The sequence below is a fragment of the Schistocerca piceifrons genome, chromosome 1 (genome assembly GCF_021461385.2).
Source record: "Schistocerca piceifrons isolate TAMUIC-IGC-003096 chromosome 1, iqSchPice1.1, whole genome shotgun sequence".
Taxonomy (NCBI): domain Eukaryota; kingdom Metazoa; phylum Arthropoda; class Insecta; order Orthoptera; family Acrididae; genus Schistocerca; species Schistocerca piceifrons.
The window spans coordinates 1021149390-1021167187 of NC_060138.1; the positions used below are offsets into that span (position 1 = coordinate 1021149390).

At 39.7% G+C, this 17798-nt stretch overlaps 1 protein-coding gene across 1 annotated transcript in view; it reads left to right on the forward strand.

The window, feature by feature from the left end:
• Positions 1-17798, forward strand: part of LOC124795882 — a 507389-nt gene that overhangs the window by 299978 nt on the left and 189613 nt on the right. Inside the window, exon 2 of the mRNA XM_047259966.1 lies at positions 4447-4507. Coding sequence (XP_047115922.1) covers positions 4447-4507 — 61 coding nt within the window. The remainder of the gene's footprint in view (positions 1-4446; positions 4508-17798) is intronic.

A 17798-nucleotide genomic window follows, 5' to 3' on the forward strand; every position in this document is an offset into this window, starting at 1 on the left:
AATTGAGAGCGTTCTCATGTCCTCAAGTGCGTGTTTTTTGAACAGGGGTAGAGCACGCGAATCAGCACTGCAACAGGGTCTTTTACTGCTGCCTATTTCTTTTTACGCACTCTGGGCCTTCCACACACCCGCTCAGTAGTAAGTGGTTGATAACGTGCACTCAACTGATCACTTCCCTAGCTGGGTTCACCTGCGGGATAGTGTGCCCGAAAGAAAACAACCACGATGGGTGCTTAGTAGGGTACACCAGACGTTTTACTGCCAACTTGATCTGTTTGACCGCGAAGACAGTTTCCAGGAATTGATGAATCATGTTACTCAAATGATGTACGGCGCCTCTGAAGCATCCATTCCACAAACTTCAGGCTAGCTGAAAAGGTGGCAGTCGTTAGCAGGCAATCTAAGGAGAATGTCGTCCTGCCATAAGGATCAAGGAGGTGGCTCTGCGTGGGTTCAAGCAGTGGCCAAACGCAGACAACCTCGCGTCTTTAGGGTGTTGTTGTTGTTGTGGTCTTCAGTCCTGAGACTGGTTTGATGCAGCTCTCCATGCTACTCTATCCTGTGCAAGCTTTTTCATCTCCCAGTACCTACTGCAACCTACATCCTTCTGAATCTGCTTAGTGTATTCATCTCTTGGTCTCCCTCTACGATTTTTACCCTCCACGCTGCCCTCCAATACTAAATTGGTGATCCCTTGATGCCTCAGAACATGTCCTACCAACCGATCCCTTCTTCTGGTCAAGTTGTGCCACAAACTTCTCTTCTCCCCAATCCTATTCAATACTTCCTCATTAGTTATGTGATCTACCCATCTAATCTTCAGCATTCTTCTGTAGCACCACATTTCGAAAACTTCTATTCTCTTCTTGTCCAAACTATTTATCGTCCATGTTTCACTTCCATACATGGCTACACTCCATACGAATACTTTCAGAAATGACTTCCTGACACTTAAATCTATACTGAATGTTAACAAATTTCTCTTCTTCAGAAACGCTTTCCTTGCCATTGCCAGCCTACATTTTATATCCTCTCTACTTCGACCATCATCAGTTATTTTGCTCCCCAAATAGCAAAACTCCTTTACTACTTTAAGTGCCTCATTTCCTAATCTAATTCCCTCAGCATCACCCGAATTAATTAGACTACATTCCATTATCCTTGTTTTGCTTTTGTTGATGTTCATCTTATATCCTCCTTTCAAGACACTGTCCATTCCATTGAACTGCTCTTCCAAGTCCTTTGCTGTCTCTGACAGAATTACAATGTCATCGGCGAACCTCAAAGTTTTTATTTCTTCTCCATGAATTTTAATACCTACTCCGAATTTTTCTTTTGTTTCCTTTACTGCTTGCTCAATATACAGATTGAACAACATCGGGGAGCGGCTACAACCCTGTCTTACTCCCTTCCCAACCACTGCTTCCCTTTTATGTCCCTCGACTCTTATAACTGCCATCTGGTTTCTGTACAAATTGTAAATAGCCTTTCGCTCCCTGTATTTTACCCCTGCCACCTTTAGAATTTGAAAGAGAGTATTCCAGTTAACATTGTCAAAAGCTTTCTCTAAGTCTACAAATGCTAGAAACGTAGGTTTGCCTTTCCTTAATCTTTCTTCTAAGATAAGTCGTAAGGTCAGTATTGCCTCACGTGTTCCAGTGTTTCTACGGAATCCAAACTGATCTTCCCCGAGGTTGGCTTCTACTAGTTTTTCCATTCGTCTGTAAAGAATTCGTGTTAGTATTTTGCAGCTGTGACTTATTAAGCTGATAGTTCGGTAATTTTCACATCTGTCAACACCTGCTTTCTTTGGGATTGGAATTATTATATTCTTCTTGAAGTCTGAGGGTATTTCGCCTGTTTCATACATCTTGCTCACCAGATGGTAGAGTTTTGTCAGGACTGGCTCTCCCACGGCCGTCAGTAGTTCCAATGGAATATTGTCTACTCCGGGGGCCTTGTTTCGACTCAGGTCTTTCAGTGCTCTATCAAACTCTTCACGCAGTATCATATCTCCCATTTCATCTTCATCTACATCCTCTTCCATTTCCATAATATTGTCCTCAAGTACATCGCCCTTGTATAGACCCTCTATATACTCCTTCAACCTTCCTGCTTTCCCTTCTTTGATTAGAACTGGGTTTCCATCTGAGCTCTTGATATTCATACAAGTCGTTCTCTTATCTCCAAAGGTCTCTTTAATTTTCCTGTAGGCGGTATCTATCTTACCCCTAGTGAGATAGGCCTCTACATCCTTACATTTGTCCTCTAGCCATCCCTGCTTAGCCATTTTGCACTTCCTGTCGATCTCATTTTTGAGACGTTTGTATTCCTTTTTGCCTGTTTCACTTACTGCATTTTTATATTTTCTCCTTCCATCAATTAAATTCAATATTTCTTCTGTTACCCAAGGATTTCTACTAGCCCTCGTCTTTTTACCTACTTGATCCTCTGCTGCCTTCACTACTTCATCCCTCAAAGCTACCCATTCTTCTTCTACTGTATTTATTTCCCCCATTCCTGTCAATTGCTCCCTTATGCTCTCCCTGAATCTCTGTACAACCTCTGGTTCTTTTAGTTTATCCAGGTCCCATCTCCTTAAATTCCCACCTTTTTGCAGTTTCTTCAGTTTTAATCTACAGGTCATAACCAATAGATTGTGGTCAGAGTCCACATCTGCCCCTGGAAATGTCTTACAATTTAAAACCTGGTTCCTAAATCTCTGTCTTACCATTATATAATCTATCTGATACCTTTTAGTATCTCCAGGGTTCTTCCATGTATACAACCTTCTTTCATGATTCTTAAACCAAGTGTTAGTTATGATTATGTTGTGCTCTGTGCAAAATTCGACCAGGCGGCTTCCTCTTTCATTTCTGTCCCCCAATCCATATTCACCTACTATGTTTCCTTCTCTCCCTTTTCCTACACTCGAATTCCAGTCACCCACTTTAGGGTGGCAAGGGCGAAATGTCTAATTATTAGAGAGAGGAAAAGGAGATCGTGACAACAGTTCCTGGTCACTATAAATCGTTCCTTTAAAAGTGCAGTTGGCTGGTAGATCACCAGGAGGATTTCTGGGAGATGAGAGAATTGCCCGGTGGCTGCTGTAATGGGGAATGGAAGTCCCTAAGACCAACCCGTGAGACATTGCCCAAACTATTGCGGCCCCTATTACCACAGTCACTGTCACTGCCAGTCAGGATTCAACTTTCCGACGCTAAAAAGTGATTACTGAGAGGGATATCTGGTACTTCAGTTCCGCCACTGACGAAGAATGCACCTGCTCTTCTCTTGTGGGGACTGGGATCTTCCTTATCTGCAGTTCGTGACACGTCATCTGATCACAATGGGGTCCTTCAAACCTCAAAGGGCCCAGCAAGGAAATCCTCTTTGTGCTGTTGAACCTCATTTTGGCGTCAGGTCACTTTCCTGACTCCTGGCGGGAGGAAATTTCAATTCCACTTTGGAAACACGGGAAAGACCACCAACGCTCGCGTAGTTATAGTGATGTCGCTCTCATTAACTGCGTGGGAAAGACCTTGAGGTGGATGGTCAACTGCCACCTTGTCTGGATCTTATAATCCAGGTCACTTTCACTATACGTTTGATAACCTAGCTCTCCTGGGATGGACTATACTGCGGGCTCCTGCCCGGCATCATCTCTTGAGTATATTTCTTGACATCGAGAAGACTTACATTACTTGGTGGTATATTATGCTCGGGCAGCTCCATGAATGGAGTTTCCGAGAATGTCTTCCCATTCTCAGTCCATCCTTTCACAACACTGTTGGAGACAGCGAGTCGCTGATGTCCTTTCCGATCTCTTGGAGCAGGAGAACGGCGTCTTTGTAGTAGCGTTCTAAGTGTGACTGTGTTTCCATCGCTTTCTCCTTTTTTAAAGTTTTAAACTTGACATAATGCATACAGCTCGTATTTCTGTGTGTGTGTGTGTGTACACATTTTTAGCTGAGTTTTATTATTTTTTAAATTGCAGTTGAAAATTAACGAGGCTGTGAACTGCATTTCATTGGTGGCGATGGACCTAATGGAAAACTCCGGAAAACGTCTAATACACTCTCGTCTCAAAAAAAAAAAAAAAAAAAAAATAAAAAAAAAATAAAAAATAAAAAAAAAATGCGGTGGTGATGGATTACAGTGCTTTCGACGTCGTTCTTTTCTTTTCGCAAGGTTAAGGCTCACATGGAAGACTCCTTTTTGATACGCAATCATTGTGGACAAAATTACTAAATTGTTAGAGCAGTGGTAACGGAGAATACCAACGAAAAACGTATTGCACGATACGTACATTAAAAACAGATGTATTGCAACACAGATAAAAGAAAATCTTTCGTCTTTTGTCAAATCATAAATTAGAACACAGTTGTAAGCTATGGCAGATTTCAAATTTTAGTGGCACTAACAGTCTACTTTTTTCTCTTACAGTGGTGTTTGGTGTTGGGGTTGATGTGGCCTTCCACCATCATGTCATGGGAATATACGTTACGTAAGTACATCTAAACGCAACTAACTTTTTTAAATATTTAAAATATTTAATACCCTGGCAGCGAATTGAAGTAAAGGTCTCCAAAGTGGTATTTTTTAAGCTGTTTTCTAAAAAGATGCTCATATTCGTGATAAACTTAGTGGGGCACATAATGTATGTGTATGCAATGTAAAAAGATTAAAGTTCCAGTGCAACACTAATGTCACAGAAACGAAATGTTGCTACGTTCTTCCTGTATGCTGTCTCATAGAGTCAAAAAGTATTCGATTCTTTGTTATTTGTGACAGATTGTTTCATTCTTACTCTACGGTTGGTTGGTACCGACTGCTGGATTATACTAACGAGGCTTTGGAAAAGCAATAATACCTCGCAAATGTTCCTTCGGCCGAAGAATACACTACAAATGCTGCGGTGCGAAGTCTGCTTGTGAATTATGTGCAATGGCTAGTTGAAGCCGTCCAGTTTGAAAAGTATTCCTAGCAGCGTTGGGAAATGGGTTCATGAATACGGCCTCTGTATCTACCTTGAAATGGCATTTGCTGAGAAAGCTATTACCAACACTACGGATGATACACACTAACGCCTGACGTCATGACTCGTCGAGCAGACCACACATTTGCGGACTGTAGTGTCAGTACTAAAGAAGCCCACCACTGACTTATTAGATTATTGTTGTCAGGTATTGTTTCCGGACGAATTTCACTCATATCAACTAAACTAGTTATGACATACTGCTTCTACTCGGCTGGACCATTCATCTTCTATGTTACCACACAGTATGTTCTGCCTACCCTCACTTAGCAATTAGCCTACTAATTTCAAAATGATATGAGACTCTAGTAATAATTACTACGGTACTAGGCCATGAAGTTTTATAAATTTTATTCCAGATTTTCGTGGCTGTATAAACTACTAACTTTATACCAGTTGTGTCGCTTTGATAGTACCAGCCAAGTATTTGATTTACTATTGAAACATAAATTCTCATCTGATTATTTTTTCTCGTTATGTAATTTTACAAATATGCGTGTGCTAACCAGAGAGCTATGCTTCAGCAGTATTAGTTCTATGCTCACAAAACGCCCCAGTATTCTGGGAAATTCAAATCAACAGCTTGCAATAACATAACAGCGAATACCATATCAACCTACTTTTCTTAACAGACAATAAAACTAATAGCTCCAGTCAGAAACGTTTCTTGGTAAAACTCCCGAATTATTAATGACAATTTTCTCCGTAAAGGATGGCATCATGAAAACTATTGACAATTTTTTATTACTGAGTTTGGCCAGTTATAGGTCGCAACGGCTAATACTAAGGTACAATCTTTTTCGTTCTTCCCAGAACTTCTTTATGCGTTGGCAGATGGCCTATCTCTTTCATTTGACTTAACCCTCTCAAGCTGTGGTTTTTGATGTTGAACAAGAAATTTTGCAGTACTGATCAGTAACCTGAAATTTTGCCTGTCGTGTATGGTGTCTTCTGTGACGTTAAGTTTTATAAAAGCCTTTCACTTCTTTTCCACCAATCCCGTGGTACTTTTTAATTTGCAAATGAAATTAAAAATGTTCTTCGTCAGCCTAATGTGATTCATTCTGTAAATATGACAGTAAAACTTTAATCTCCTCTTCCTATGTTTCTGTATATTTTTTTCTGTTCGTATAGTTGTTATCGTTGTTCTTTTGTGGTCCTAAAATTTTTCAAAAAATGGTTCAAATCGCTCCAAGCACTATGGGACTTAACATCTGAGGTTATCAGTCCCCTAGGCTTAGAAGTACTTAAACATAACTAACGTAAGGACATCACACACATCCATGCCCGAGGCAGGATTCGAATCTGCGACCATAGCACAGGCGGTTCCGGACTGAAGCGCCTAGAACGGCTCGGCTGCAGTGGCCGGCTCCTAAAATTTTTCTAGTTAATTTCATTTCTTTATTTTTCAGTTATCCTTGTTCGCATCTTTTATTCAGAGTTAGGCATTCAGAAAGTATAATGTGTAATTCTTACCTCGAATAATACCGATCTTTTATTGCATCGGTTTTGGGCGAAACTATACTAATTCCATTGTCCTCGATCTCTCTTTACTTGTGGTATTATCTAATCCACTTGATTGTATCCATTCTCCCAATTACTTAAACATATCAGCTCTTTCATTGTTTCCGTGTTTTGTTTGTGTTTATCTTTCGTTGTGTCTTTATGTTCAGTGTATTCCGTTTTCTCATACGATATTAGTAATCTGATGTTAGCTGCACTTACGTGAAGTGTTTGTGTGTTTAACTTTGCACCTATTTTTTCCTCAGAAATTACTGCGATATCGTCAGAAAAAGCGAAACGTTTCACTTCACATCTTCCTCTTCTTTGTCCTAGAGGGATTCCTTCGATGTTTTTCTCTTACAGTTCTTTATCCCACTTTCTCATCACCTTGTCTAAGGCCAGGTTGAAGAGAATCGGTGAGAACCCATCGTCCTGTCGAAGACTTGTGTTAGTTGTGAAATTTCAAAAACGTCTTCTACGAATTTAACTTTTGAAGTTGTGTTTGTGTGTGTGTGTTCGAGTAATTGTTTGGTGGTTTTGTCGATATATCCTTCTTCTAGCTTTTGGAATACTGTCTACAGATAGAATCGCAGACTTTTTTTAGAATCGATGAATGTAACGACCATGTTAATGTTCCTCATTGTTCTTGTCCTGAAGATCATTTTCATGTTAAAAATTTGCTCTGCCTACGGTCTGTTTTTTCTAAAACTTGCTTGGTACACGCCAGTTGTGTGTTCTGCTTAGTCTTTTATCTTATTCAGTAGTTTTTTGGATATAATTTTGTAGGTGACAGAGATATGCCTCGGTAATTGCTGGTGTCTGTCCTGTATCTCTTTTTACGTAGTGGATGGATTATGGCTTGTTTATACTCGTGGCTGTCTGGTATTCTTCATTACTCCCAGCAATCTTTAACAAGCTCATGCTTGGGTTCATCTGTCTACTTCCATCCCAGTACCAGCATCTCAGCTAATATCCCGTCTTCATCTGGCGCTCTGTGTTTCAGCCGGCCAATGTATTGTTCTATTTGATGCAGTGACGGGAGTTCTGATAGTGGATTTTTCTTTTTAAGTTTGTCTGATAGTCGTGTTGATTCCTCGCAATTTAGAGGATTTTTGAAGTATTTTTCTAGTAACTGACAGTTGTCTTTGTTGTTGGTAATCAGTTTGCCTGTTGAATTTTTGAAGTGTAGGCTCACTGGCTTGTACGCTGTTATTTCTTCTTTGAAAACTTTGTAGAAATCCGTAGTGTTGTTCAGTCTGAATTTTGTATATGTTTCTCCTAATCGTTTTTGTCATATTTCCGTTTTTCTGTTCAAATAATTTTTGATGTCTGTTTTTTGATTTCGACGATGAGTCCAGTCTCCTTTTTTGCAGGAGTTCCATTTTTTCCAAACTGTTAGTGTATGCTATGTCGCTTCGTCACGTGTTATTCCACCACCTCTGTTTCCTTCTTCTTCGTGATTGATCTAGTTCTTTCACAGTTTCTGTCAGTGCTTCTCTGATTTCGTCCCAATTTACCATCTTTTTTTGTCTGAAGCTTATTAACATAAATAGTCCCTGTTGTCTAATATAAATTTCGTTTCAATTATATTGACTTTTTAATTTTGGGGTTTGGTTTTTTAGATTTAAATTACGCTTCTATTTCTGTTAAAAATGATGCGAATCTATGCCTAGTCCTCTTCTGACCCGTACATTCATGAATTCTGTACGTTATTGTTTGATTATTGCCATAAATCCAGTTGATATGAACCTGAATATGTATTAGAAGATCAGATCATCTTACACCTTGGTAATTTGCTGAAAAAGATTGACATTACTTTTAAGTCGAAATGTCTCCAGAAGTTGATGAGCTTTTCTCAAATCTTACTGTTGCTTCTGTTTGCTGGAAAGTTTCCCATTGTTGCCTTGCACTTCTCTTCTCTGCCAATCTGTGCGTTGAAATTTTATGTGGTGCTTTGGTATTTTTGATGTCTCATTTTCTTGTGTTTCCCAGAACTGCTCGACTTTTTCTGTATTTTTTCTGTTGGCATTGTTGGTAGGTGCATGTGCGTTTATGATGGTATAGTCATCATTCGCTGATCTGAACGAGAGAAATGATATTTGCTTCGATGGGGACGCAAAGCATGTTATGGATTCTGTTACACCCCGTTTGACCATGAAAGCTGTCACAAGCTTAGTGACTTTCTGTTTATTCTTTGTGGCAGGTTTCCCTTCATAAATCTTGTAGCCCTTTCATTGAAATGCGTTCTCAACTCCGTAACTGGTTTCCTGAAGTGCTAGTATGGGTATGCTGCGTATGTTTAATACTTCCGTCAATCATTTAAGTTACCCTGTCTCTTTTAAAGTGTTGAGATTCACTGTGCCTAGCAAAAATTTTTCGCATGCCATAGGCGAGAAGTTCTATGAAGCTCCAACTCTTCCTTACATGAAGTTCTAGGCTCTCCGGGATCCTATGGCATATTTGCATCACTGTTACCAGTGATGAAGGATTGTTTACCTTCTGAAGTGCTTTTGCGTTCAGTGTTTATCATCAAGTCTTGGTTGAAAGTAAATTAAGAGTACGTGTTAACCCCTTCGCGGGATGTTACATCTATGTTCATATCGCCAGATGGGTTATAACAGCCGCCCAGTATGGAAACAGACGTCTTTCGTAACTGACCGCTTTGGTAACAGATGCAACTGGTTTTTATAGCAGCCATCAATATGTAAACAGACGCTGACTACGTAGTCGCTTGCTCAATTCAGACGCGACGTGGATTTTCGTTCTGCTTGGTGGGTTGCCTCATCTGCTAGATCCGCCGTTCTGAGAGTCCATCCTTTCCGCCTTTACTAGCGTTGATGTATCAATGTCAGGACAAATTGACTCATTCATCTTCTTTGCTTTTAATATCTTCATCCGCCTCAGAAGCCATTTTATCTTTTTCACCACATCTCCCATGTTGCCGACTAATTGGCTTCCTCTCTCCTCTTACCAAGCGACCAGGTATTACAAATAGACTGTGCCGCATTGGCAGTCTGTGTGATTGAGTACTGAGCCCCCCCCGTCACTTCAAGGCTCAGTCCTTGGAGGGACTAATGACAAATATATATAAACAAAGGAATTTTTCAGGTCAGTCTTTTATTTGGTATACCATTTCGCTTTTAGATGCTTTATATCATCATCTTCAGGAGGAGAATTACTTATTTACTTTGTTGGTGGTAGCGCAGGCCACAGATGCCTATTGACAGCAGCAAGCCAAGTGAAAACTGATTATGTTTCTTCTGTTGCTGGTTACAATAGTTACTTTTTCAGAAACAGCACTACTACAGTTAAAAACATAAATTATGCAAGAGTAGCAAGAGTAGCGTGTACCTACTGGTAAAGTAAAATCAAATAGAAGCTGCAAACTGTTATATGTGCCCTTTACTGTACTTAAGCTGTTACTTTCTTAGTTCATGTACAGTGAGAGAAAATGCAAAAAAAAAATAGAAGTAAGCAGCATCTCTTTGGTTCTACTTTACCAATAAATGCACAACAATCTTGAGTAATTGATTTTTGGACCTTTAGCAGTGCTGTTGCCGGAAAAAAAGAAATATCGCTAGCAAACGTTACGAGTTTTTCAATACTACTGGTGCTGTGAAAAGGCTTCTGTGCTTCGCACTAGTAACAAGAATGTAATTTCGTAATTCTCCCTCTGAAGATGGTGTAATTTTTCGGAAAACGTAGTGACACAATTAAAAAGTTATTAACGCAGAGAACTGTTATTTGTTTATAACACTCGAATTTTTTAAGAAATAATTTCTAGCTTAAGGCGGAAATAATTTATAGATTCGTATTAGCTACACATTGTGTCTCCTTGAAAACTAATACACAGACATATATACAAACTTCGCCCAAGCATATTATTGACACAGGAAACATTTAGTGACACAAATACCAGGTACTTGAGTTGCCTAGAAACAAAGTCAGTAATCTCCACTTTCGAAAATTTACATTAGAAGGAAAAAACTGTACAGGCGTCCATGGGACTAAAATTTGATTATGTTTACTGAAATTAGCGAAACAGTTTTACATAATATTTTTACCTTGAAGTAGCTGTCACAACAGATAATAACGCTTTTAATTGGGGAAGTGCTGTTTTTGCTTCCGCCTTGGAATTTTACTGATTTTGCATCTCAGCCAGGATTGTAACTGAATGTGTATTTAAAGGCTTGAAATTAAATATGGATATCAAAGATCATTATTATATTAACGATAAAGCATATTACCACAGATTTATATTTTATTTTTCATTAGTCGAAGTTATAAGAGATTACAACGTAACTTTTCTGCACACACAAGTCTGGAGACTTTCATTGGTTCACTTTAACTGTTATTATTGGCTGCCACGTTAGGGATATCTGATGGATGGACGTTGTAAATTAGAGTATGATAAAAATCCAGTTTCCGATTCGGACTCCGGTTATCACCAAAATAAATTTGAAGGAAGCGTGATATCGGCCATATTCTCAAGATTGACAAGGTGGTGTTGCAGTGGTTGAATGCGCTTTTGGTAGCATTTGAGCAACATGTGTGTTATATTTATAGGTATCTATGTTAAGCATTTAGAATTTCTCATCTCTTACTAATGTATTGCACTGGTTGTTGGTTGATCTCTTCAGTATGTATCTGTTACAGGGAGAAAAGTGGAAATACCAAGCATTCAGAGCCTTCAGTATCTTTTCTGCTTTAGATTTTTCATCGTGCTGTTCATTTCACAGTGTATTTTACAATATATTAATTGGTACTGTTGTAAAAACTCTATAGAAGTACCATTAACACAGGGCATGACAATTTAATGCCTTGCTGTAGTTTAACAAACGAAATATAACGGTTGGAAATCACGTGGACAGCATGCGGTGTCTGACTGGTCAATGAGGATATTGCAGGCTTTGCTCCTCAGACTGTAACAGATGATCATGGAGATTGCAGCCTTTGCTTCTAACCCTAGTTTTCAGGAGGGAAAGAAACTCATTTACAATAGCTTTTTCATCTTTAAACTGGCGGATTTTGCTAGAAAACACCAAGGACAATCAATTTCTACCATATAGTAACTTCTGAAAAAACTTGGAGATCACTGACTTTGCTTCTAGGTGCCTCACATCGTGTAATATCCACGGCACACGGTGAGTATAACAGCGAGCCCACTATGTCAACAATATTTAGGTGGGCAATTTCACAGTGGGCTATGAGCCAGTGAGCAAGGGGGCAGCCCTTCATAGTTAATATATTCATCTATTTATACGAGGGTAAGACAAATGAAAATCTTAAATATTTTTTTGAATATTATTTATTGTGCAGAAGTGGTACAAAGCTGTATCACTTTTCAACATAATCTCCTCCACGCTCAATGCAAGTCCTCCAGCGCTTACAAAGTGCATAAATTACTTTAGAAAAAAATTATTTTGGTAGTCCGCGCAACCACTCATGCACCGCGTAGAGTACCTTTTCATCAGAACGGAACTTCTTTCCACCAATTGCATCTTTGAGTGGTCCAAACATATGTAAATCATTTGGGGTAAGGTCTGGTGAGTGATGGATGAGGAAGACACTTAAAATGCAGGTCTGTGATTGTTGCAACTGTTGTACGGACTGTGTGGGGCCTTGCATTGTCATGTTGCAAAAGGACACCTGCTGACAGCAATCCACGTCGCTTTGATTTGATGGTAGGCCGCAGATGATTTTTTTAGGAGATTTGTGTATGATGCACTGGTGACAGTGGTCCCTTTAGGCATGTAATGCTCCAAAATGACGCCCTTTTCTCCCAAAAGAGAGTCAGCATAACCTTCCCTGCTGATAGTTCTGTTCGAAACTTCTTTGGTTTTGGTGATGAGGAAAGGCGCCATTCCTTGCTCACTGTCTTCGTTTGCGGTTGGTGGAAGTGAACCCAGGTTCGTCCCCAGTAACGATTCTTGCAAGGAAGCCATCACCTTCTCGTTCAAAGCGTCAAAGAAGTTCTTCACAAGCATCAACACGTCGTTCTCTCATTTCAGGAGTCAGCTGCCGTGGCACCCATCTGGCAGACACTTTGTGAAACTGGAGCACATCATGCACAATATGGTGTGCTGACCCATGACTAATCTGTAAACATGCGGCAATGTCATTCAGTGTCACCCGGTGGTTTTCCTTCACTATGGCATCAACTGCTGCAATGTTCTGTGAAGTCACAACTCGTTGTACCTGACCTGGACGAGAAGCATCTTCCACTGAAGTCACATCATTTGCGAACTTTCTACTCCATTCGTAGACTTGCTGCTGTTACAAACATGCATCACCGTACTGAACCTTCATTCGTCGATGAACTTCAATAGGTTTCACACCTTCACTACGCAAAAACCGAATAACAAAACGCTGTTCTTCCCTGGTGCAAGTCGCAAGTGGGGCGGCCATCTTTATACTGATACTGCGACGGTATGTGTGCATCTGTACTATGCTGCCACCTACAGGCCATTCTGCACGCTGTTTGTAGCACGCTTACCAACTTACAGGATAACAGCTAGAAATTTCGATTTGTTATTACAAATTTAAGGTTTTCATTTGACTCACCCTCGTATGTCTTGTCTCAGCTGATAATAGAAACTTATTTCAAAAACGTGTCGTGAATTTTTATCCATGGACTTTACAACTCAAGTTTTACCCTTATTGCCTGCTAAGAACATCGGTCTTTCCAGAACGAAACGATAATCAGGTCAATAAATTGAAGGTATTAGTTCATAGAAAAATCATAAACTGGCTCTGTTTTCATCTTCTCTGTAAGTGAATGTTCGTTTAACCTGGTTAGAATCTGAGACCCAATTACAATGGACAGATGAAAGTAGATTTGTTGAAGGAAACATTCGGCATTTAGTCGTACTGAGCCAGAAAATCCACAGAAGAAGATTACAGCCTCATTCCATGGATGTCTTGTTTTGTTGCTTGCGGTACGATGAATCTGATACTTTTCATGTCAATGTAAGGGCGTTAGGTTACCCTAATGCGCTTACGTATTATAACACGATGATGTATCTTGGTTACCAGGTAGCTTCTGTTGAGTTAAGTACATGTGCGTTTGTGTCAGCCACATGAAACGAAAAATCAGATACTATGCAATGTACAAATGGCATTTCAACTCAGATGTTCAATTAGCTGCAGATTTTCACCTGCAGCAGTATGTAACACTTATATCGATTAGAAGTGGGTTTATATTACGTAACTGTGTACCTGCAATTATGGAGTGTGTATTCTAATTTATTTAAACTCCTTGATATGTGACAAGAAAATTAGTTTTGTAATGTATATATGAGAAGAGCAAAAAGATATGTTAAAATGGTAAATTATTGTAATATGTGTATGTTTATTAAAAGCTGGTTCATGCTTAGGGCACGGGCACTTGTATTTGTAACATGTAAAAACTGTAGGGAACCCCCCCCCCCCCCCCGCAACGGAAGTGGAATGGCGAGATGGAAAAGATGATTTTGGCGGTCGAACTGAGCGGCTCCTTGGTGTGAACGCTACGCAGTATGTGGCTAACCGTAGCACCGTACAATTCGACGGTGCTAAGAGAGGCAATTGGAAGCTGCTTTACAAAGCATTTGCCTCGGATGTGGATCTGGCTATTATTTGGTATTCTCAGCATAAAGTAATTGCTGTAATATGTTGAAAATCCGACGCCAAGAAGAGATTTTATAGAGTATTCGAACATCAAGAGCAGTGAGTACAGTTATGCGCCATGTCGCTTGCTCCCAAGCTTCGCCACTGCTACACTAACTGCATACATTCAGTATTGTATGAGCCATAGACCAGTTAATTTGTGTGTTGTTTTCATACTAATCGCAACACTATAAATCAGTGTCCGGGACCGTATTTTCTATCATGGCCACGAACCTATGCAGGGTCCTCACCTAAGTGCTACCAAAACCGAGTAGCCTGATTTGAATGAACAATTCTTGCATTCAGGTGTTTAAAAGTGATTTTTGTCTAATATAAAACGAATAATAAAAGTTAAAGTTAGAACCACAAAAGTGAAGTTGGATAGGCTCTTGTTATAGTGTGCTTATTTTATTACAAAATATAGTTTTGTAGGATTACAGTCTAGAATACCTGCTTCACAGGTGATAAAAAGGCAAATAACTTAAGCTCATTTTAAAAACAGTGTGGTTTTGATTTCTATCGTGAATGGTTCCTTTTTTGAAGTTAATTAAGCCCAGTGATGAATTTAATCTTTTGCAAAGTAAATTATGAACTACTCCAAGTGAAGTGAATGATTAGCCTTTTGAATTAGTCTTTTCTACTGTAATAATCGGAGAGCGTTGACTAGTGAAACTAGTTTATGGGTCCCCATCATATTCTCCACCTATTAGAAAGAAAATTGAACTATTACTGTTGCAAAGGAAAAATGATATTTGTAGAGGAGTTTAAACAGTGCATTTATGATATTATTCATCTTTATTTGTTTTTTTTCATATCAGTTAAGATAAAATCCCCTCATGTCCAAATTTAGTTCTGCACTTCATGGAGTAACGTTTCAGTGTTTGATTGAGTAATGCGTTTGAGTGTAGCTGTCTTTAGTATGAGCTTGGTGCAAATCTACTCCGTATAAGTTACTGGTGTGTGCGTTATTGGTAACTGCTGCCACACACAGTTCAGAGTGCACTGTGTCAGTTTGTATCCAATTTGCTATTCAAAGGGAAATATCAACGAAAGTAACTTCAACAACCAGTGTTCAATTTTCTTAAACATATATTTCCAAATTAATGTGACTAATTGGGCTGGCGACCGTTCATTTTTTTCATTCACTTATGATTTTACCACTTTCATTAACTCCTCAGGTTAGTCCGTTTAGTTTTCTGTTAATTTCACCATATTCAAAATTATAGTCCGATACCTTTGTCCATTAGACTCGGGCGCGGTCAAAATTCAAAATCATCTCAGAGGGTAACATTAGCGTGTTTCACTGCACGTTAGTGTTATATATGGCTAAAGGTTCGGTTGTTAGGGAAGAGTGACATACAGGCTAGTGCGTTATAAGCAGTGCAAGTTTTTAGAACACTTGCAGGAACGACTTTATTGAGGCTGAAGCAAGAACTGGTAGGAATGTACAGTATCTCAATGAAATAGCTCTGAGTAAGTACGAAGAAGTAGCCTTTGTTATATCATCATGCTGGGACACACATTTCATCTTTATATACTTTTTAACGTCACTGAAGAAATTCCCCAAGAATTCTGTCAGTTACATAAAGTAGATGGAATCAAGAAACAAACGTACGATTGGAGAGACACGGAGAAAAACGGAATAGTGTTTCGAATGAAGAAAAAAGACATTTTTATCGTAGACTGACAGTCATTAACTTAACTCATTGCAGTGCTACAAGGTTCTGTCTAGAGACCATGATCAAGCCAAGAAAGTATCAATTATGTACTCACATAAGAACATATACTGGTGAACACTGTAGCACTGATAGTTCCGTGTGAACGTAAAACGCAGGTAGAATGTACGACTTGCTCATTGAACCCGTAATTTTATTCATACTTGACATCTTAAATATAGCAATTTAGAAGTAGATTTTACTTAAAATTTGAGACAGTAAGTTCATTACCTCAATCATGATGTATACATACATACAGAGGTGATGTTATGTCGTCTGATCTTGTAGATCGAAAATAGTTGTTGCGAAACGAAAAGTTCCATTTATCAGATGTCGTGGAGTTTTCTGAGATGGTTTTTGCAGCGCTACAGCCGTGGAACACCGCCGATAGAAAATATTTTACAAAGTTTTTATTATAACACTATCCCAAGATAAAAAATACTTTTCGTCCTCTGTTTCCACCACGCCTTATGCAGGGTAGATATCTTTCATAAGTTTGTTTAGCGCAGTGGTTTATATGATACTATAATTTATTTCATCCTCATTCGTTGAAATTTAATGTTCATTCAGGTGTGCGTAATTCCTTCCTTACAAGTCATGTTTATGAAAACTGGAAATGCTGATAGTGACTTGGAATAAGTCATATAAGGACCATTATAATAAACGATCAACGATACTATTAGCGTGTATTCCATCCATTTTCTTACTTGACCTATCTTACAGCGTAACGTATGGCGCCAGAGTTGAGGCACAACCGAAATCTCGAAGTTAGTCTGGTACAGCTGACCACCTTACAGATCACATGATAATCCTGTCGTTTTATTAAAGTGTGGCGTCAGGTAGTCCATGCTACAACAGATACAAATGTAGCATCCACTGAGAGAAAAAAAAAAAAAAAGACTGAGGAATGGTGTCACACTCGACACTCCTTTATTTGTCCACAAAATACAAATATGACAGAGGTGTGATGGACACATACAATCGACAACCAGTGTCCAAGAAGTTCAGCAAGAATACGGTGTGGAAACACACAGGTCACAGAGCAAGTCATACGTGTACCCGTCCAGTGCCAGTTAATGCACAGACCCACAGTTATATTTGCACCACTTAAAGATCTGTCAAGAGCTGACCTATATGCCGGTCGATCGGCACTTAATGCCTCCTCTGGCACTGCCCCCCCTCCCTCCCCCCCCCCCCGTCCATACCTCAACCTCCCTCCACATATGGCGTGCCACGTAAGAGGCTGGTAAAGCTCATTGAGATAGGTCGGATTCCTGTCTGACGACATCCTTCGCCTGCAGAAGACAAATGACGAACGTACATTGGTGTGCAAAACTTAAGGACGAAATAGAAAGTAACTTTTGTATGATCTGTCAGGGGTCAAGTAACATAGCTCGATGAAACTTGGCTCCTGACTGCAAGAAATACACGATGAAGCAAACAGAAATAACACTTATATTCAAAGACCACAATTATGCTAAGTCACCGCGATTTATGATGGTCCCCTGGACAACACAAAAGGCGTGACATTGTTTATTATGAACAAAGTTCATAACAGGGTGTGCGATCTCAAGGGACTGCAATGCACCCTCCGCAACGTACCCCTATGCTGGCCACAAGGTTGGTAAGGAGTTCATCTGGTAGGGGATTCCTTCCTTTCCTCCACCAGCGTGCTTCAAAACTGCTGGATGATCTTTGGTGCACGTGGATGTACTGCAGAACGTTCCGTAACGCATCCCACAAGTGCTTGGTGGGATTTAAGACAGGGTAGCGACAGGCCAGTCCATTTCGTTCCAACAGCTCCTCCACCTACATGTTCGATGCAGTTGCTCATTGTCATCCACGCGCGATAACATCGAACAATACGGGAGAGCTCCTGGAACGAGAGAATATTC